General features: G+C 44.8%; 1 protein-coding gene across 9 annotated transcripts in view; it reads right to left on the bottom strand.

Moving 5' to 3' along the window:
* ODF2 (outer dense fiber of sperm tails 2) overlaps positions 1 to 22,390 on the bottom strand; it is a 40,397-nt gene that overhangs the window by 5,870 nt on the left and 12,137 nt on the right. For all 9 annotated transcript variants that reach the window (XM_064291360.1, XM_064291364.1, XM_064291358.1 and 6 more), the window contains 13 exons: positions 21,882 to 22,013; positions 18,684 to 18,755; positions 17,453 to 17,524; positions 17,225 to 17,341; positions 16,169 to 16,354; positions 15,542 to 15,651; positions 13,539 to 13,674; positions 7,899 to 8,009; positions 7,640 to 7,744; positions 6,519 to 6,677; positions 5,079 to 5,179; positions 3,395 to 3,557; positions 2,858 to 2,983 (listed from right to left, as the gene is read on the bottom strand). In XM_064291360.1, the coding sequence (XP_064147430.1) occupies positions 2,858 to 2,983; positions 3,395 to 3,557; positions 5,079 to 5,179; positions 6,519 to 6,677; positions 7,640 to 7,744; positions 7,899 to 8,009; positions 13,539 to 13,674; positions 15,542 to 15,651; positions 16,169 to 16,354; positions 17,225 to 17,341; positions 17,453 to 17,524; positions 18,684 to 18,755; positions 21,882 to 22,013 (1,590 nt within the window). The remainder of the gene's footprint in view (positions 1 to 2,857; positions 2,984 to 3,394; positions 3,558 to 5,078; positions 5,180 to 6,518; positions 6,678 to 7,639; positions 7,745 to 7,898; positions 8,010 to 13,538; positions 13,675 to 15,541; positions 15,652 to 16,168; positions 16,355 to 17,224; positions 17,342 to 17,452; positions 17,525 to 18,683; positions 18,756 to 21,881; positions 22,014 to 22,390) is intronic.

Here is a 22,390-nt window from a genome sequence, read left to right on the forward strand (position 1 = left end):
ATTCCCAGCATAGTAGACCATATGATTGTCTGATTTAAAACAACCAACACCAGTCCATTTCAGCTCACTAGTGTCTAGGATATCGATGTTTATGTGTTCCATTTCATTTTTGATTTTCATTTTGATTTCCAGTTTTCCTAGATTCATACTTCGTACATTCCAGGTTCTGATTATTAATGGACGTTTGCAGCTGTTTCTTTTCGTTTTGAGTCGTGCCACATCAGCAAATGAAGGTCCCAAAAGCTTGACCTCATCCACGTCATTAAGGTCGACTCTACTTTGAGGAGGCAGCTCTTCCCCAGTCGTATTTTAAGTGCCTGCCAACCTAAGGGGCTCATCTTTCAGCACTATATCAGACAATGTTCCGCTGCTATTTCATAAGGTTTTCACTGGCTAATTCTTTTCCGAAGTAGACCACCAGGTCCTTCTTCCTAGTCTGTCTTTAGTCTGGAAGCTCAGCTGAAACCTGTCTGCCATAGGTGACCCTGCTGGTATTTGAATACTGGTGGCATAGCTTCCAGCACCACAGAGACACACAGGCCCCACAGTACGATAAACTGACAGATGGGGGGTACCACCGGAGAGGGTGAACTGTAGGCCCAGCAAAATACAGACATGGTGGCCCCCTTTCTTTTCTCTCCTTCCAGAACCCAAAAGAAGACCTACAGCCAAAGGAAACAGGAGAAGGAAGAATGGACCAAAGGCCCTCCCCCATGCAGATCTCTTAAGCCTCAGGTCAAGCCTAAGCTAAGGTGAAGGGAGGAAATGAAATTGAACTGATCAAACATATGGAATCTTAAAATAGCATCAAAAGAATAAAATACTTAGGGATAAATTCAACAAAAGCAGTAGACTTATGCTCTGAAAACTATAAAACATTGAAAGAAATTAAAGACCTAGATAAATGGAAAAACATTCTATGTTCATCAATTAGAAGACAAAGTTGTTAAGATGACAATACTCTCCAAACTAATCTAGAGACAACACAATCTCTAGCAAAATCTCAGCTGGCTCATTCGCAGAAATTGATGAGTAGATCCTAAAATTCCTATGTAAATGCAAGGGACCCAAAATAGCCAAACAATCATGAAGAAAGAGAAACAAAACCAGAGGATTCATACTTCCCAATTTCAAAACTTACTACATGTGGTACTGGCATAAAGACAGACATATGTATCAATGGAATAAATTTGAGATTTTAGAAATAAACCCTTACATTTATGGTCAACTGATATTTAATAAGAGTGCCAACGCAATTCAAAGGAAAAATAATAGTCTTTTCAACAAATGGTGCTGAGACAACTGGTTATGCAAACAAAAAAGAAGGGAGCAGGACCCTTACCCCACACCCTGTGCAGAAATTAACTCGAACTTGATCACAGACCCAACTGCAAGCGCTAAAACTGTAAAACTTTCAGAAGAAAGAATAATCTCATAATCTTGAGTTAAGAAATGATTTCTTAGATGTGACAACAAAAGTACAGGAGACAAAAGAAAAAATAAATTGCACTTCATCAAAATTAAAAATGTTTGTGCTTCAAAGTACACCATCAAGAAAGTAAAAAGACAACCCACAGAATGGGGGAAAATATTTGCAAATCATTTATCTGATAAGAGCTTGTATTCAGAATAAACAAAAACACTTAAAATTCAACAATAAAAAGAAAAATAACCCAACTGTAAAATGGGCAAAGGATTTGAATAAACATTTCTCCAAAGAAGGTATGCAAATGGCCAGCAAGATGCTTAACATCGTCAGTCATTACAGAAAATGCAAATCAAAACCACAATGAGATACCATTTCATACCCACTAGGGTGGCTATTATAAAAAAAATAATAATAAATAAATAATGGAAAGCCAGTATTGTCCAGAATATGGAGTAACTAAAATCCTCATACACTGTTATTGGGAACATAAAATGATGAAGCTACTTTGGAAAACAGAGAGCACCTCAAAAAAGTTAAACATAGTTTCATATGACCTTGCTAGGTATATAACCTCTCCTAGATACATAACCGGGGCCCTGGTTGCTCAGTGGTTAAGAACTTGGCTGCTAACCAAAAGGTCAGCAGTTCAAATCCACCGGCTAATCCTTGGAAACCCTATGGGGCAGTTCTACTCTGTCCTATAGGGTTGCTATGAGTCAGTGTTGGCTCAACGGCAATGACCTTGGGTTTGGTTGGGTTTAGGTATATAACCAAGAGAAATGAAAAATATGTCCACACAAAAACTTGTACAAAACAGTTCATGGCAGCATTATTTATGGCAGCATTACTTGTAATAGCCAAAAAGAGGAAACAACCCAAATGTCCATCAACTGCTGAATGGATAAACACAATGTGGTATATCCATATATTACGTGACAGTTTAAAAAAAGGAAAGTTCTGATGCAGCAACATGGATGAACCTTAAAAACATCATTCTAAGCGAAAGAAGCCAGTCAAAAAACCACATATTGTATGATTCCATTTATGTAAAATGTCCAGAATAGACAAATCCATAGAGAATTTATTAACGGTTCCCAGGGGCTGTGGGAGGAGAACGTGGCTAAATGAGTACAGAGTTTGTTTTTGAAAACGTTCTGAACCTAAGATGGTGGTGATAACTTCACGACTCTGTAAATACACTAGAAAAGACTGAATTGTTCGATTTGAATGAGTGAATTTTACAGTATGTAAAAGCTACCTTAATAAAATTGTTTAAAACAGGGGGAGGGGTATCTGCCCAAGATATCATTAAGGGATGGGAAAGTGCCATGTCATATTCATTAAAGCAACACCACTACCACCTTGCCCTGCGGGCACCAAGGAAGACTAAAATCTCACTCTCTTCTCTTTCCTCCCCTGCCCACTCACATCATCACGGCTCCGCCGCAGCTGGCTTAATTCTGTTTTGGTCCTGCTCAGCTGGGTCTCCAGGTCCAGGATTTTGTTCTGAGCTGCTCGCTCCTTGGAGACTGCATGCTCCTTGGTTTGTTCCACCTGCAGAGGACACAGAGGATACCTGGCAAAGAGAACGCTGGGCCACTTCCACTATTGGGTCTCACCGACAGCATCTGCACATCAGCTCAGAGCCCCTGGAGCCTCAGGGTAGGAGCAAACTAAAGGGACTACTTCTGCAACCCAGCTTTACCTGCCCTTTCCTAATGCCTCACGAGTCATCACCTAAGATGTGAGGAACCTGCCTGAATCCCAAGTGAGCAACAATTAAATCACAATCGTCAGGAATAAGGTGCTAAGCCCTCTACAGTAATTACTCATCTCATTCATCCGACAAATTTATGAGGCAGGTACTATGATTATGCCTGTGTTTCTGATGGTGAAATAGGCTCAGAGAGGTTAGGTGATTTGCCCCAGGACACAGAGCTAGGTAGTAATGGAACTGAGACTGACCTGCCTCCTAGCTTCTTCAATGGCACTCTCCAACTGCCTTGCCAGGGTCCCACATTCCCGAGTTTTCTCCTCCAGCCGTAGCTGGGACTGGTGGATTGCCTCCTCCCTCTTGGCAATCACCTGTAGGAACTCGATGTTCTGGGCACTAGTCGCCTCCAGTTTCCTAGGTGAAAGCAGTCAATTAGATCTCCTCATACCCCCACCTGTCCTGTTCCACCCCCACCAGGGGGCTGTCAGCCACTCCTGGATCGGGGCTTTCATCGTGCCAAGAATCTCCAAGGAGCCAGAGGAATAGGCCAAAGAGATCTGCAGATCACCAAGAAGACCAAGGAACTGTGCAACTGGAAAAGCTGGTTAGAGTGCAGTGGGAAAAATGGGAAAAGCAGGCAGCACTGACGTGGGCTGTGCTAAGCATGCGTATCATCACATGTAATACAGCAATGTGCAGCTCAAGGAGGTGGGTACCGTTATTACCCCCATTTTACTGATGAAGAAACTGAGCCTCAGAGAGGTGATGTCATTGGCCCGAGGTCAGCACAGGTGGCAAGTCTGTCTCCGAAACCCATGCTTTCAAATTCTACTGTTCGCTGCTGCCTCCCTCAGCAAAAGGGCTCCAGCTGGACCTCTCAACATCTCGTGTGACTGGCCATGGAGCAGCAGTGACCATTCTGACGCACTTCCACAGCACCTTCCAACTGAAGGAGCTCTGTAAGCTCTGCTGAATCTGTCTGCATCCTCAAGACCAGCATAGCAGAGTAGAGGTGGAGCCCAGAAAGAGACCACCTGGTTCAAGTCCCTGCCTTCAGATGCACTAGTCCACCAGCCGGGGCAGTTACAGCCTCCTACCACCTCAGGCCCTTCATTTCTGAAATTAAGGCCAGACCACTGCCAGGGGTCTCCAGATTGCATTTTACAGAGGCTACCACAAACTTTGAAGGAAGGCAGTCACTGGTCTAAGTCGCAACTTTGCCAGGTACAGCTGTGTGACCTTGGGCAAGTCACTCTCTCTCTAAGCCTTAGTTTCCTCATATTTACAATCGGAATAATACCAGCTAGCATATATTGAACATTTCTCCATGTCTCTACGAGGCATTATTTTGGTGAAGACTCACAATAAGCTAGATTATTACCCCTATCTTGGTCCCTTTCTCAAGATGAGGAAACTGAGGTTCAAATGGGTTAAATGATTTGCTCAAGGTCACAAAGCAGGTTAAGTGGCAGAGGTGGGACTCAAGGCCAGGGCTTCTGATCCGAACAGGTGAACTCTTCACCTCTGATTGGCTCCAACAGTCCTTAGTAACAGAAGACTCAGACCAAAAAGGTATCAGGGAAGGACGATTGGAAACAAAGAGCAGAATGAGGGAGAAATGCCCCCTAGCACAGTGTACTGGCTGCTCCACGCAGGCCAGGCCCCGCTTGGATGAAGTGTGTCTTTCTGATGCCTAGAGGTGGTCTGATCTTGATCACACTGTTGTGCGGCATTCCCTCAAGCTGAGAGACCACCTTTCTCTCTCCCATGATGCTTACCACTGAAATGGAGGCAGCTTCTCCTCTGAGGTCTGCCTAGTACCTTCCAGGGCCTTGAGTCCCTCAAACACTTCAGCACACTAAGCACAAAGCAGCTAAGTGGCTGAAAGTCTCAGGTCCTAGGAAGAGGACAGAGATGGGACCAAGTGCCTCTAACCTCTCCAGTTCATCCACCTTCAGACTCAGCTGTTTATTTTGCTTCTGGGAAGCCTGATGTTTCTCTCTCGCCATCTCCAGCTTGTCCCCCTGGTGTTCGATCTAAAATGACAGGAACATAGACTGGTTTACGAAAGAACTTCCCAGTACAGCCCTCCCTTTTCCCTATGACCTGTCATCCACACCCAGGAAAGAGGCACACTGCCCTCAGCAGGCGTCCAAGTGTCAGTGCACAACCTGGAGAAGAGAGCAGAGCAGGGAAATGTTAGGCCCAACTCCCAAGGCTGAAGGCTTTCCCGCCCTGAGAGAAGCAAGGGTTGATCCTGAAGAACCACAATGATGCTTTCTTGATCAGGAGGGGCCACATAAAGGCCCATCTGGGATCCGGGGCAGACGTAAGAAGGCAGAAGCAGATGTAGCCTAGGTGGCCCACATGACATCCCCACAGAGCTGCTGTCTTTACCAATTACGTTGTTAATACTGCTGATTTCCTCCTCCCCTAACTGGAGACAAGTGCAGGCAAGGCAACGGGAAATCTATTGATACTTTTAGGCTGGCAAGTTTGAGAAGTCATCCAGAGGGCTGCTTTAAGGAGAAGCCTCAGCCATCAGAGCTCGAAAGGCCCTGAGAATGCTCAGATGCAACAGAGAAGACTGGCAACTTCAGAGTACAGAGAGCAGGGGTGTGGGAACCAGATACAGCTGGCGTTCATGTTATTAGCTCTGCGACCTTAGGAAATTACTTTTCCCTTCTATGCCTTGAGCTCTTTTCTGTAGAATGGGCGAATTAAATGAGAAAATGCTGGTAAACTGCTTATTCAACGTGAAGCGCAGAGCTGGTACTCAACAACTGTAGCTACTTTTATCCTTATTACAAGGACACTGGTCAAGAGAGGGGAACGGCCTTGCCCAAGGTCACACTGCAAATGAGTGGCAGATAACTTCTTGGCCAGCGTAGGCATGGTACTAGTAACCTGAAGCAGGTTGCTTCTGGGAGAGGGAGCCCTCTTTCAGGACAGAATCTCAGGCAATGGATCTGTTAAGAATAAGAAACGCTTTGTTAAAGCAAGAGATAAACCTGAAAAAAAAACTCAATAGTTTGGGGTCAGCTGGTGTCTTGCACGTGTGGGTGTGTGGTTGAGGACAGCAGCAGGGTGCGAAGGCAGGAGGCAAGCAGAGACTTGGAGCACTCAGGCAGGCAATAGCAGGAGGGCCCAAAAGTCCAAACGAGTGACGGCTCCGATGACTACAATCACTATGTGCAAACACGAGGCATTTGGCACACCAGACTTTTATTTCACAGCACTGATGATAGTTCACTCCTTTCAGAAAGCGGCAGCCAAGAAAAAGGAAGTATTCCTCCCTTGAGGGCCTGCAGCTCATCTTGGTATGCGAGTCCCTGCTCGGGCTAGTTCATGGGACCCTTTCTGCCAGTCCCTTACCCGGCTGCGCAGGTCTGATATGATGGCTGTGAGGTCGATGTTCTTCCTCTCGTAGCCCTGCAGCTGGTCCTGGCACTCAGCCAGCTTAGCCTCCGTGATCTTGAGGATGTCAGGAAGCTGCTGCAGGTCAGCCAGCTGGGACTGGAACTGCCGACGTGCCTAGAGTAGGGGAGAAATGCCCACCATTGGGAAGGGCCTGGCTGCTCGTGGAGCCAGGCAGAGTCCTTTGGAGTTAGGGAAAGGCTGCCCTCAGTCCCCAAAAGAGGATCCTTCAAAATCTACAGGCAGGAGTCTGGCCTGTCCTCACTGTAGACCACTGAGCAAGTAACCAGCTGCTCTCTGAAGGGGACACAACTGGGTGTGACTTGACACTTGAGCTTGCCACTCGTTCAATCTCTGAATAACAACAGCAACCATGTAGTAAGCACCAGGATCCAGGTCTTGAGCTAAGAGCTGTCTGCAACTGCTCATTTAATTCATAAAGTAGGTGTTGTTATCCCCATTTTACAGATAAAGAAACTGAGGATCAAGGGAACAAAGTCATTTGCCCAAGGTCACTCAGCTAGAAACTGGTAGAGCCAGAATTAAAATCTCGTCTGCCTCTAAAGCCACTTGGAATGCAATCATCATGCTACAGGGTTTCCAAATCAAATGTCAAAGGTGAAGGTACTCTTATTATACTTACAAGAAGACTGAGAACTAAAGAGGGGTGACTTGCCCAAGGTCATGCAACAAGTTAGTAACCAAACCTAGACTCAACCCGTCTCCTCCAGGGTTGCCGTAACACAATCCCTTTGCTTCTAGGCAAAAAACACTCTTCAGGGAAGGGAACAGGAGGCATAATTTTTGGTTGGCACAGGATAAAGACACCACACAGAATAAAGTAGGCATGCCTAAAATCTATAATCCCTGTAGATTTGAGATTTTTTTTAAAAGGAAAATGAAGAGCAGAAAGAAGGAAAAAGATGCAGCAGAAAGAGGAGACAAGAGAAAAGAAGAGAGCACACACACAGTAGAGTGCCCCAGACCACCAATAAGGAAATGAGTCTTTGTGTCTGAATGAAGGAGGGTCAAAGGCAAACAAGGTGATAGCTCTGTCAGGGGAGGGAAGGGAGGAGTACCGCTTCAATCTCTTTGTTCATCTCGTCCTTAAGGATCTTGTTCTCTTTGTCACAGCGTTCCAGCTGGGCAGCCACTTCATCAGCCTCCAATCTGGTCTTCATCACCTAAGAAACAACAATGTATCAGGCCATCTCCCGCAGAGCCAAGTTTTGGTCAAAAACACTTTCCAAATATAGGCATGTGGAAGCCTCCCAGCCTGAAAGTGGAGGAGGTACCTGCTGCCCTTAAAGGGGGGGAGGGGCAAGGCATTTGACTCACCTGACTCTTATAGTTGTCAATCATCCCCTCATAGTTCTTAACTGATGCCTTCAGCTGTTGGACCTCAAGGTGCGCCTGATTGAGTTTGTCCTCCATTGGGGCAAAGCTTGCCTAGAAAAGGTGGCTTGTAAGTAACCAGCAGGAAAGTTCTGGATTACACGGCCATCCCAGCTTAATTCCTACTCAAAGGGCTAGTGGAGGAAAGCCCCCTAGTCAAACCCAACTGTGGGTTTGATACTGCTTCGAGAGGTAACAGGGTAAGACTTGACCAACCCAAGTAAATGACTTCTGTGTTTTCTTTTTTCTTATTACAAAAGCAATACATAATCATTAAAGAAAATGAAGACCAAGAAAAAAAAAACATAATGTGTAGTGCTTTGATATATGACTATGTATCTATTTTTTTTATCTTTATAGGTGTGTAGTTATTTTATTTTTAAAAAAATGCTCTTCTCAAGTTAATAAATACCCTCCTACAACCCAAATGCTCACCTTAGCAGATGGCACAAAATCAAATGTGGTGTCTCCATACAACACAATAATAAGCAGTAATTGAAAAGAAAGAGATAGAGCTCTATAAACTGACCTAAAAAGATGCCCATGAAATATGATTGAGAAAAGTAAGCTGCAGAATAAGGGATGGATTGATGTGTATGTGTTTGAATACATACATTAGTATCAGGAAACAAAACAACGAAAAATACGCATTGGCTGTTAATAACGCTCACCTCTAAGAAATGGGATTACCAGATACCTTCACTTCTATATCACATTTCTGTAGTGTTTTCAACTTTTTCAGTGTTTACTATGAACATATTTTACTTTTATAATTATAATATTTAAGAAAATACACATCTATAAACATCATTTTGAATGGGCACAATGTATTTATTATACTATACGTATATATCATGATATAACTGAGTCCCCTAATTTAAACTTGAAGGTTGTTTTCAATTTACCCAACAAGGGTACAAGTGACATATTATTACATTCCCACCAAGATGGATAAAATTAAAAAGAATACCAAGTGATGATGAGGAGACAAGGACAACTGTAGCTGTCAAACACCACTGATGGGAGTGTAAATTTGTACAACTACTTTACTATTTGGCAACATCTACCAAAGCTAAACTTATGCATACTACCTGATGACACAACAACTCTATTTCAAGATATATAAACAATAAAAATGCACCAAATATGTGGACCAAAAGATATGCAAAGATGTTCATAGTACTAAGGAAACAACTCAGGTGTCCATGTACAGTAGAATGGATAGCTATGTTGTGGTGTGTTCATACAACAGGATACCACAGAGACATGGAAATTAATAAACTGCTATATTGGGTTGATATACTACATGGATGATTGTCACAAACATAATGGTGAATAAAAGAAGCCAGGTACAAGAGTATATGAACTATACAAATCTATCTATAAATAGTTTAAAAACAGGCAAATTAATTTGTGATGATAGAAGTCAGGGCAGCAGTTATCTTTGCAAAGAGGGGTTAGTATTGTTTATCAGAGTGATGGATACACAAAGTCGGTTCACTTTATGAAAATTTTAGCATTTGTGTACATCTCTGCATATTACACTTGCTTAAAATCAATCTATCATAGCAAACAAACAAAAAATCTGGATGTTACTGCCCAGATCAACAAAAAGCCAAGACAAACCTGGATCTGGAAGGTTAACCTCTGTTCAGGTGCTTCTCACCCCTAGCACGCTGGAAGGGTATATATTGAGGGATTAAGACTGAGAACTCTGGAGTCAGATTCGGGTTCAAATTCTAGGGCAAAATCTTGGCAAAAAATCTGATCTCTCCCTAAGACCCAGTTTTCTTATTCTATGTAATGGATGTAACAAAATTATTAGGAGGCTGGGAGGTTTAAGAGGAGCCCTGGTGGCACAATAGCTAAGCACTCAGCTGCTAACCAAAAGGTCTGTGGTTCAAACCTACCAGCCGTTCTGAGAGAGAAAGACACTGCAGTCTGCTTCCATAAAGATTTACAGCCTTGGAAACCCTATAGGGCAGTTCTACTGTCCTACAGGGTTGCTATGAGTCAGAATTGACTTGACGACAGTGGGTTTGGTTTTATTTTTTTGGTTTGGGGAGGTTTCAGTGAGAATTCCCCATGCATCTGCCAGTTTGTCGTAGTGTGAGGGCTTACATATTGCTGTGATGCTGGAAGCTATGCCACCGGTATTTCAAACACCGGGACAGTCACCTATGGCGGACAGGTTTCAGCTGAGCTTCCAGACTAAGACAGACTAGAAAGAAGGACCCAGTGGTCTATTTCTAAAAAAAAAAAAAACTGGCCAGGAAAACCTTACGAAGAGCAGCAGAACATTGTCTGATATAGTGTGGAAGATGAGCCCCTCAGGTTGGAAGGCACTCAAAATACAACAGGGGAAGAGCTGCCTCCTCAAACTAGGTTGACCTTAATGACGTGGATGTGGTCAAGCTTTCAGGGCCTTCATTTGCTGATGTGGCATGACTCAAAGTGAGAAGAAACAGCTGCAAACATCCATGAATAATCGGAACGTGGAAGTATGAATCTAGGAAAGTTGGGAGTCATCAAAAATGAAATGAAATGCGTAAAAATCGATACCCTAGGCATTAGTGTGGTGAAATGGACTGGTAACGGACATTTTGAATTAGACAATCATATGGTCTAAAATGCCAGGAAAAACAAATTGAAGAGGAATGGAGTCACATTCATCATCAAAAAGAACATTTCCAGATCCCTCATGTCCAGAGGTATCCTGAAGTACAACGGTGTCAGTGATAAGATAATGGTCAAAAACCTATAAGGAAGACCAACTAACACGACTATTGTTCAAATTTACGCACCAACCACTCATGCCAAAGATGAAGAAGATTTTTACCAACTTCTGGAGTCTAAAATTGATCAAACATGCCATCAAGATGTATTGATAACTATGGGTGATTGGAACGCAGAAGTTGGAAACAAAGAAGAAGAATCTGTAGTTGGAAAATACGGCCTTGGTGATAGAAATGACACCGGAGATCACGTGATAGAATTTTTGAGGACCTACGACTTATTCATTGCAAATACCTTTTTGTAACAGCATAAACAGTGACTATACACATGAACCTCACCAGATGGAAAATGTACGAATCAAATTGACTACATCTGTGGAAAAAGATGATGGAAAAGCTCGGTATCATTAGTCAGAATAAGGCCAGGGGCTGATGCAGAACAGGCCATCAGCTGTTCATACACAAGCTCAAGCTCAAGCTGAAGAAAATTATAACAAGTTCACAAGAAACTGTCTCAAGAATAGATGTGACTCACTGAACACTAATGACTAAAGACCAGACGAATTGTAGAATGACATCAAGGACATCATACACGAAGAAAGCAAACGGTTATTAGAAAGACAGGAAAGAAAGACCAAAATGGACGTCAAAAGAGACTCTGAAACTTGCTCTTGAATGTAGAGTAGCTAAAGTGAATGGAAGAAATGATGAAGTAAAAGAGCTGAACTGAAGATTTCAAGGGTGGCTGGAGAAGACAAAGTATTATAATGAAATGTACAAAGACCTTGAGTTAGAAAACCAAAAGGGAAGAACACACCTGGCACTTCTTAAGCTGAGAGAACTGAAGAAAAAATTCAAGTCTCGAGGCACAAATTTGAAGGAGACAGCACTGGGTGGGTTTTATGGGCAAAATATTGAATGACACAGGAAGTATCAAAAGAAGATGGAAGGAACACACAGCATCACTGTACCAAAAAGAATTGGTCAATGTTCAACCATTTCAGGAGGTAGCATACGATCAAGTACTGATGGTACTGAAGCAAGAAGTCCAAGCTGCACTGAAGTCACTGGCAAAAAACAAGCCTTCAGGAATTCATGGAATATCAATTGAGATGTTTCAACAAACAGACACAGCACTAGAGATTTGGAAGACAGCTACCTGGCCAACCAACTAGAAGAGATCCATATTTGCGCCCATTCCAAAGGTGATCCAACAGAATGAGGAAATTGTCAACCAATATCATTAAAATCACACGCAAGTAAAATTTTGCTGAGATAATTAAAAAATGGTTGCAGCAGTGCATTGACAGGGAACTGTCAGAAATTCAAGCAGGATTCAGAAGAGGACCTGGAAGGAAGGATATCATTGCTGATGTCAGATGGATCTTGGCTAAAAGCAGACAATACCAGAAAGATGTTTATCTGTGTTTTATTGACTTTGCAAAGGCATTCAACTGTGTGGTCCTAATGAATTATGGATAACACTGGGAAGAATGAGTATTTCAGAACACTTAATTGTTGTGCTCACGGGGAACCTGTACATAGACTAAAAGGCAGTAATTCAAACAGAACAAGGGGATACTATGCGGTTTAAATCAGGAAAGATATGCATCAGGGTTGTATCCTTTCACCATACCTAGTCAATCTGTATGCTGAGCAAATAATCCAAGAAGCTGGACTATATGAAGAACGTAGCATCAGGATTGGTGGAACACTCATTAACAACCTTGCTTGCTGAAAGTGAAGAGGACTTAAAGCACTTGCTGATGAAGATCAAAGACTACATACAGCCTTCAGTATGGATTGCACCTCAACATAAAGAAAACAAAAATTCTCACAACCAGACCAATAAGCAACATCCTGATAAATGGGGAAAATATTGAAGTTGTCGAGAACTTTAATTTTACTTGGATCCACAATCAACACCCATGAAAGCAGCAGTCAAGAAATCAAACAACACATTGCATTGGGTAAATCTGCTAAGACCTCTTTAAAATGTTAAAAAAAACAAAGATGTCACTTTGAAGACTAAGGTGTGCCTGATCTAAGCCATAGTATTTTCAATTGTCTCATATGCATGTGAAAGCTGATCAGTGAATAAGAAGACTGAAGAATTGATGCCTTTGAATTACGGTGTTGGCGAAAAATATTGAATATACTATGGACTGGGCCAGAAGAACGAACAAGTCTGTCTTGGAAGAAGTACCGCCAGAGTGTTCCTTGGAAGAGGATGACGAGACTTCGTCTCACATACTTTGGACATCTTATCAGGAGGGACCAGTCCCTGGACAGAACACCATGCTTGGTAAGGTAGAGGGTAAGCGAAAAAAAGGAAGACCCTCAATGAGATGGACTCTAACAGTGGCTTCAATAATGGGGTCAAACATAGCAACGATTTTAAGGATGGCATGGGACCAGGCAGTGTTTCGTTGTGTACACTGAATCGCTGGGAGTTGAAACTGATTGTGACAGCACCTAGCAACAAGTGAGAATCAATGCATGTGAAGTTCCCATCAGTGCCCCAGTAGCGTAAATGTGAACCTCTACCTCAGTTCGATTTTATGAGCGTGTGCTGAGTGTGTCATGTTAAGGATTTCCCATGTATTACCACATTCTCAAAAGGGCCTCATTTCCTCCACTTAGGAAACTACAGAAACAAAAGATGAAATGTTCTGCAAGGTCCCAGAGCTAGTAAGAGGCAGAGACAAGACTTGAATTACAAGAGTCATGCTGCTGCCTCCAGGTCCTCTGAAGCCCCTCTTGCTCAGCTCTGATGCCCACCTACACATGCCCAGCCTTCAAGCCCTCTTCTCCAACCCACCGTCCCACACCCTGCCTCATTACAGACCTTCAGCCTCTCGTTCTCCAGCTTGAATGCAGAATATTCAGCAGTCTGACGGTGTAGTCTCTCCACCAGGCTGTCCCGGTCTTCTCGCATCTTCTCCTCCAAGGTTTGTTGTTGGTTTACCAGATCAGTCACCCGGCTGGCAGGTCACAAAGCAGACAGAGAGAATCAATTACACAGGTTCTGAGAACCAGGGTCTTTGTGTGGAGTGGGGCCAAGTGTTGCTACCCATGCCACATCACGCCTCTTGGTGCTCTGCCTGCTCCCCAATCTTCACCCAAGAGGTAGGTGCACTGCTCTTCTTTGGTGTTGCTGCTTGTGGCATTCCTGTGTCTGTATCCCACCTCTGAATAATGTCCTTTAAGATCTGTCTCCCATACCACCCCCTCCAAGAAGTCCTCTATTGTTCTACAATAAGAATAAGGTTGAGACACTCTCTGAAGGCAAGGACCTCGGACACATTTCCTTCCTAGCCCCTCACAGCACCTCCCGAGATCTTATAATCCCTTCAGCTTCAACAACATGAAGATCCTGGAATGTAGGACAACAGGGCCTGTCAGCTTCATGATCTCAATGTTAGGACAGAGTTCCTCTGGAATCCTTCCCTGAACTCCCAGGCTGGGTGGTCAGGGATACCCCCAGGCATTCCTTTCCATCTCAACACTAATTACACTGGCTTAACTTGTAATTGCTGGCTTACTTCTTTCTTTCCCAAGGGAGGGCAGGTGCCATGCTTAGCTAGTTCATGTGCGTGAATGCCCACCTAGCACTGGCAGGAACTGCAAGGAGTGTGCATGCATGAAGACATACATAAAGGGAAGGAAGTCACCAAAGAGCTGGCTGCCTACCCTATCCTCACTCCCAACAGAGGCTGTGACCTCAGAGATCATTGGGGCTCACAGGCCTCTGGACCTCTCTTGATCACAGACCCAGCACAGAATCTTTGCATAGTATGTGCTCTCACTGTTGATCAATTACAGTTCACCCTTCTGCAAATATTTATTGAACACTGACTAGACTGAAGAAAAACACTGTGCTATGTCATCTGGCAAACTCCTACTCAGATTCTGAGGACTTCCCCTCCTCAGGACATCTTCCCCAACCCTTCTTCCTCTGTACTATGCAACCTTCTACTTTAATTATCTGGTTTATCCCACTAGACTGAGAACACCCTGAGGGTAGCACCTGCCTATGGGCCCCTGCACACAGCAGGTTCTCGGGATATATCTGTGTATCTACCTCCTCAGGGAAGATTTACCTGACCTGGAGACTACGTTAGTTCCCTCTGTGATCTGTCCTTAGCCCAGAGAGTCTAGGTTTCTTGTAGCCCTGTCTCCTCTACAGTTTAGGGTAGCTCCACACTTGTCTTTTATTACTGTAACTCTAGAGGCCAGCACATGGTCTGGCATATAGTAGATGCTCAATAAATATTCTGAATGAATGAAGGGACAAATGAATACAGGTGACACTGAGAATGACTGAATGGTTACTTCTGACAATTCGTAAGTGGCAAGAAAGGTGTGACTTGAAGTCACCTGCAACTTGAAGGCCACTTTTGCCCCCTCCTATCCAAGAGCACTGACCTACTGACTGCCCAGCATTGGCAAAACAATAGACTGAAGACACAGGGATCATCAGTGGCCCCACCACCCAAAAAGAGGAACAAGAATAGCAGTGTGCCTGTTTCCCATGCTGTGCTGAATGGGAACAGAAGGCAATGTTTGCAGAGCCTAGCTCAGGTCCAGGCCCTGAAGTCAGGCTCAGGCCTGTGTGATTGACCAAAGAAGCCCACCTTCCCCGCAGTGCCTGCTAGGGCATGGCCAGAGCCTGCACCCCAGCTTCAACCAGCAAGCCTGGCTCACGGCTGCCCACATCTCAGCCAATGCAGTCCCTGACCAGCGGAGACCAAATGGCAGCCACGTGAGCTGCCAGACCACCAGGCTCCTTCCACCTGTACACCCAGCTCTCAGTTGGCCCACCCTCCCTCTCCTAACACAAAGACATACTCGTTCAGGACGATAATTTCCAGCTCAAGGTCTCCCTTGTCTTTCACAACTTGGTTGTAGCGGCTCCTCCATGATTCCAGAGTAGACAAAGCTTCAGCAACATAAAGATCCTGGGAACATGGGACAATGGGGCCTGTCGGCTTGGTGGTCAGCAACAAGGCCTCAGGGAGCCAGGAGCTGGCCTTGCCTCAAATGATCCCTGACCCTAACAGCTGAAACCTCACTCCTGCAATTCACCTTTCTGGAGAACACAGACAGCGGTAAAAGGAGCCCAGCTCCTAGACTGCCAGCAATCCCACACATCCAGTTTGCAAATCCTTCCTTACCCATCACAATATTTATGTGGTTAAATTGTCCAGCCACCCCTCCCATCATCCTCAGCCATCCACGGTGATTCCACCAACTACCTCCCCCTCTGCCAACCATCCAACCCACCAGCTCATGCCCCCTTTCTACCACCACCTGGTCACTTCTGTCTAGCTTTTCCACCACTACTCACCTACCCATCCACCAAACCAACTCCATTCACCCACCCACCTGCTACCTATCTATTGATCCACCCCACCTCCACCATCATACAACCCTTCTCAGGGCAGGCCAGAAGTCAGGTCACCCCAGGCCTGCTACCTTGTCAGCAAGTTGCACATGCAGGTGCTCGGCGTACTCCTCGCTCTTCTCAGCGCGCTCCTTCTGGGCTCGGATGGCCTTTTTCAAGGTCTCTTTGTCTCGGTCTCCCTTCTGCTTCAGTTCCTTCAGCTGCTCCATGATGGCCTCCACTTCCGCCTTGTGCTGGTTCCCACTGCGCTCCAGGTTCTGGGGAGGGGAGGCCAGGGAACAAATGAGGGCAAGGGAAAGGAAGCAAGGAAGAGACAAGAAAGGTTGGGGGAAGGCAGGGCAAGAGAGTCAGGAGGAGAAATGGAGAAAGAGAGACAAGCAAAAGGAGGCAATACAGCAGAGAGAGAAAGAGAGCGAAAACAGTCATCAGCTGTGTGGCAGCTGTGGGCTCCCTTGACGCAGACCACAGACAGTTCCTTCTAGTTCCCCACACCCACCTGGCACCTTCCCATTTCTTAACCCACAGAGTCTCAATGTCAGGACAGAACACCTCTGGAATCCTTCCCCCAGGCATTTCTTCTCCATCTCAGCACTTAGCACACTGGGATGTAATTGCTGGCTTGGGTTCTGTCTGCCCCAGGGGAGGGCAGGTGCCATGCTAGGCTTGTTCATATGTGTGAATGCCCACAGCACAGGCAGTAAGGGAAAGAAGCCAACTCAGGAATGGGTAGCCCACCCTGTGCTCACTCCCCTCTCCCCTCCCTCAGGCACTCAGCAGGGCTATATTAGTCAAAAGACAGAGGCTGTGGCCTCAGAGATCACTGGGCTCACAGATACAAAGAGCATTTGAGAGCATCCTGCTCTCCAGCATTATAGTCAGGTGAATTGTAGGCCTAAGGAATTAAGTGATTGGCCCATGGGCATGGCTCCCAAGGCCTCCAGGGTCTCTGTTCACTGCTCTGGCCACTGCCCCCAGAGTGTCTCTGAAGCATGAGTGCTTTGACAGCAGCTGCCCCATAAACCTCTGGGACAAAGCCTTGCTGGGAGTGATACTCATGGCTAGGCCACCTTCCTTAGATTCCCAGGCCCTTGTCTCCTCCCTTCCCTACTTGTAGGGCCAGCAGGTACCTTGATCTGCATGCACAGGCGACTGTTCTCAGCCTCTTTGCACCGAAGCTGAGCCTGCAAATGCCCACGCATGGACTCCATGGACTTAGAAAGCTCAGATGCTGTCTTCGCTTGAGCCTTGGAGAAACAGAGAAAGTAACAGAGCTGGGCTTGGAATCCAGCTCTCCAACTCCGGGGTACACTAGGCTTCACTGGCTCATAAAAAGGAACAACTGTAAGAGACAGTACCTTCTCACACTGAATTTCCTGGAGCAGCTCTTCTACCTCCTTGTCCTTGTCTTGCAGTAGTAATAGCAGGCGCTGGGAGAGAACACACACTGTCATGTGCTCTCTGGGAAGGGAAAAGAGACCCAACCCAGAGGGCAAGAAGGCTCCTATGAATGTCTGCCTACCAAGGCCCAAGGTCCCAAGAACATTGGCCCTTGTTGCAGAAACCCATCTGTATTAATTTTTTTAACAAGCATGTTATTTTGCTATTTTTTTTAAAGAAGCCTTAATTGTGCAAAACATTGAAAAAGACCCAAAAATCTCTCAGAAATCCCTATAATCCCCCACCCAGATAACCACTGCTAATAAAAGTTACATAAGTCATGAACATATTCTGTTCGATAGCCTACAATCTCATGTTTACCATAGTGTGATTAAATCTTCTACATCTTTTGAAACAGCTACTTAATATTTCAATTTACTGATGTATCATAATTTAACAAGTTCTTGACAACATGCAGAACATATTTAATGTCCCTGAACTGTACATGTGAAGTCTGTTAAAATGGCAAATGTTGCTATCTATATATTCACCACAATTAAAAGCAAACAAACAAAAAAAGTTCTTGAGCTGTGAATACAGGTTTAGGAATTATCACCAGGACTCCTGAATCACCATGCCTTCCTCCAGTCGACATTTTGACAGTGATATTTGGCCAGGCATCAAGGGCCGAGGGCCAAACCTTGGGAAACATGGCCTCCATCTTCCTTTCCTCTCTTGGAGATTCAGAGTGGGCATGAATATATCCAGGGTTCCAAAAGGTCTTAAGAAACCTATTGAACTTTTTGTTCAGGCCAGCCAGTAGTTTCACAAATTCATATGGCCATGGAACCTCCAGACCTTTTGCTGCTTCCACCCATTAACATCTTGAGGAACTTAGGGTTATATGAAACAGTCTTTGGAGCATGCTGCTTCAAGAGAAATTGCTAGAATTGGAACTGTTGAGTCAAAAGGTATATACTTTTGATGACTTGTAACCCCTAATACAAACCAGGAAATCCAGGTAACAGAACCCTGATGATCTATAAATCTACTGTCATTATCGTTATCTTTCATGTGGTGTCCAGCTTTGTGGTCCAAGCTCTCAAGTGATCAACTAGACAAACCCAGTGGAGCAGGCAAGACAGGAGACATCAGCTCCTTCTACAGATCATGAAACTAAGGCAGGGGTCGGGGGGTGCTTTCTGTTACCGCTTTCTCTGAGTCTGCCTCTGCCAGCCGTTTTAGCAGTGCTCCTTGTTGCTCCATCAGCCTTTCAGAATCCTTCGAGGGAAGCCAAAAGGAAAGCGATAAACTCAGATGTCTACAATGTATTGAATCTTTTCCTTTCACAAAAACTGTATTTCTAATTACAGAATAAATGAATACATCGATTTAAAATATTTAGTGAACACTAAAGTCACCCTCACGCCACCTCCAACTGCTATCAAATTGATGAGTTTTCCTCCCATCTCTTCTCTATGCATTTACATATAGCTGCACCTAGAAAAACGTTCTCTCTTTTAGGGGGGTAGGTAAGGAGAAATTCATGTGTGTTTTCACAAAAATGATATCATACTGTATTTCTATGCTACAACTTGATTTCTTTTCCCTTAGCAATATGTCTAGAGACACTTCCATAGCAATAAAAGTCAATCTACCTCATTCTCGTTTGTTGCTGCACAGCTTTTCAACCTATGGATATGGCCCTGCATTTTTTACCTCTTCCTTATTAAGGGATCCCTGGTGGTAAAGTGGTTAAACAATTGGCTGCTAACCAAAGGGTCAGCAGTTCGAATCCACCAGCCACTTCTTGGAAAGCCCGTGAGGCAGTTCTACTTTGTCCTATAGGGTTACTACGAATGGGAATCGACCTGATGGCAACAGGTTTTCGGTTTTACTAATGAGTACTGGGTTTGTTTTCCAAGTTTTGCAACTATAAACATTGTAGCAATGGTCACTGGGCATGTACAAAGTATCTCTCTAGGGTTGATACCAAGAAGAGGAATTACTGGGTCTGAAGGTTTGTGATTTGTGCCTGTACTAGATCCTGCTGAACAAAATGCCTGCACTGACTCTTACTGCCCGAAGCAGGGCATGAGCACTGGATTCCCCATACTCACCAGCACAGGATAGTAGCCAACCTTTGCCTGTAGCCAGTCTTTGCCAGTCCTGCTGCTTAATTTGTATTTCTCTAATTACCAGTGAGGTTTGGCATCTTTTCATATGCTTACTACTCATTTAAGTTTCTTCTTTTCTGAACTGCCTGCTTACATCCTTGCCCACAGGGCTGAGTCTTTATAAGCCATCCCTGTTCTTCCTGAGCACCAGAACAAAGTGTCCCTTGAAAGAGGCCACCCTACCATTCCCTCCTCACTCCTACGTGCCCTCTTCACAAGTCAAGAAAAAAAGGCTCCCTGGATCCCAAAGTTTCTTTGGGGCCTGAGAACTGGCAGAAGATAGCATTGTGGTTTCTCCAGCAACAAGAAAATGCACAGAACACAGGACAGAAAGCCTAGGCCAAGGACCCAGAGCCTGAAGCTGCTCTCACTGCCCATTCTACCCATGCCCTTCCCTGCCTCCGGGGGACATGAAACAAACTGAGTCTTCTGCTAGGTTGTGGTATAGACATAAATGGAGCCCTGGTGGTGCAGTGGTTAAGAGTTCAGCTGCTAAGCAAAAGGTCAGCAGTCAAATTTACCAGCTGCTCCTTGGAAATACTAGGCGCACGATCTCACCAAATCCCCTACTCTGAGAGCCACGCCCTATCGCCATTCCCATTTTGCAGATGAGACTGAGGTTCTGAGAAGTGAGGTAAGCTGTCCAAGGTCACACAGGTAGAAATGGCAGAGCCAGGGCCCTGAAGCCAGCTCTAAGTGTAGTTCCCCATAATGCTGAGGGCTTCCCACTAAGCACTCAGATGGTGGGGGTAGGAGGGGTACTGAGTGCCAGATGGGCACTGAGGAGATGAGAGCCTGGAACCAAACAGGAACACCTGTTCTAGGTGTGAGTCCAAATGAGTTAACCCTTCGTCTCCAATTGGAGATTCTGGGATTCCAGGATGGTGGAAGCCAGGAAGTTTAAAAGGAGAAGGGGTTTTCTGAAGGCACTGGTCTCAGCACAAATAGCAGCAGCATCTGCCACTTATCAAGCACCTATTATGTGCTAGGCAGCATCCAAGTCCCTCATGCATACACACATCATTGCTAGTTCTCATATCAGCTCCATGTAGAAAATACAATTTCCATTTTACAGGTGGGAAAATGGAGACCTAGAGAGGAAAAAATCTGTCCCAGGTCACTGAGCCAGAAACAATACAGATACCATAAAAGTATTTTTGAGAATATTTTGGCCATAACTAGTAAAATTGATAGAAATATTCTAGAAACTCTCAAATAAGTATACTAGGACGGTGTACTTGAATGCTTAAAGTAATATTGCTTGTAATAGCAAATGACTGGAAACATACATATAGATCAACAGAAGGAGAAATAAACTGTGGCACAGATATACATAGAGCCCTGGTGGTGCAGTGGTTAAGAGCTCAGCTGCTAACCAAAAGGTTCGCAGTTCAAACTCACCAGCCGCTCCTTGGAAACTCTATGGGGCAGTTCTACTCCGTCCTATAGGGTCACTATGAGTCGGAATCGATTCGACAACAATGAGTTTGGGTTTTTTTGATAGTCATAAATGGATAACAAAGGTAATGATCTTAGACCTCAAGGATAAAAATGGATCAAGTTAATAAAAATAATGTTAGCGAGAAAAGCAAACTCAGGACACATACGGAACGATAATCATTTATGTAACGTTTAAAAACATGCCAAACAATACTGTATGTTGCTTAAGGATACATACGTCATAAAAACCATCAATTTCAAGATAAACATTCCCTCTGAAGGGGGGGAGAAAATGTTACGGAAAAAGAAGACACAAGCAGGATTTAACCACACGGACAGGTTTTATTTCTAAAGTGGGGCAATGTGTACACCAGTTTACATTATGTTATATATCTTCAACAAGCTTCCACTTAAAAAAGGGACCAGAACTCGGGTCCAGTAAGTACTCTCCCAGCTTTAACACACTCTCAGAAATGGGCTGAACCCCTCCCTGACTCCCCACTGCACGTATTCTGACTTCTAAGGTCCTTCACGTGCCACCCAGCTCAGCTTCAACAACAACTAAGGCTGTTTCTAGTTATTAGGTGCCTAGCGCTTTACGTGAATGATTTCATTAAATCTCTCTACAGCCTCTCAGGCCAGGCACCAGTATTATTTTCTTTTTAAAATACTCTCTCCATTTTACAGGTGAGGAGGCGGAGGCACAAAGAGGATTGGCACGTAGCACCAGAAGGGTGCAGCTGAGTCTGAACCCTCCTGCCCAGGATGTGGACAGAGGCCAGGGGCTCACCTCTTTGCTATGCTGTTCCCTTAGCAGGTCTCGGAGGGTGCGGTTGGTCTCTTCAAATGTGCTCAGTTTCTGCAGGAGAAGTTCCTTCTGCCTCGTCAGGGTGTTGATGTCCGTGCAGGTCATTTGTTTCTCCTAAAAGACAATCTGGCAGTCTCACAATGTGCAGATGGAGAAGGGAGGAGGCAGCAGAGAGAGGTGCTGTGGGTACTTAAGAAGTGCTGGGTGCCAAGATGCCTAGGTAAGAAGAGCTGGGACTGTGAGCAGGATCAAGGTAGTCAAGGGAAAGCTTCCTGGAGGAGGCAGAACTAGAAGGATGGACAGGACCTGAGTCTGCTGCAAGAGGTGGGTAAGAGAACTGGAGAGCTCAGTGTGGGTGGGTGCAGTCAGAGCAGGCTTCCTGGAGGTCGTGAGGGAGGAAGACGACACCTGGTGGCTGATACTTGCGGGAATCGACCGCATGCCTTGACTCAGTATGATCCCAGGGGACCCATGATGAGGTTTCCTCAGAG

The sequence above is a fragment of the Loxodonta africana genome, chromosome 9 (genome assembly GCF_030014295.1).
Source record: "Loxodonta africana isolate mLoxAfr1 chromosome 9, mLoxAfr1.hap2, whole genome shotgun sequence".
Classification (NCBI taxonomy): domain Eukaryota; kingdom Metazoa; phylum Chordata; class Mammalia; order Proboscidea; family Elephantidae; genus Loxodonta; species Loxodonta africana.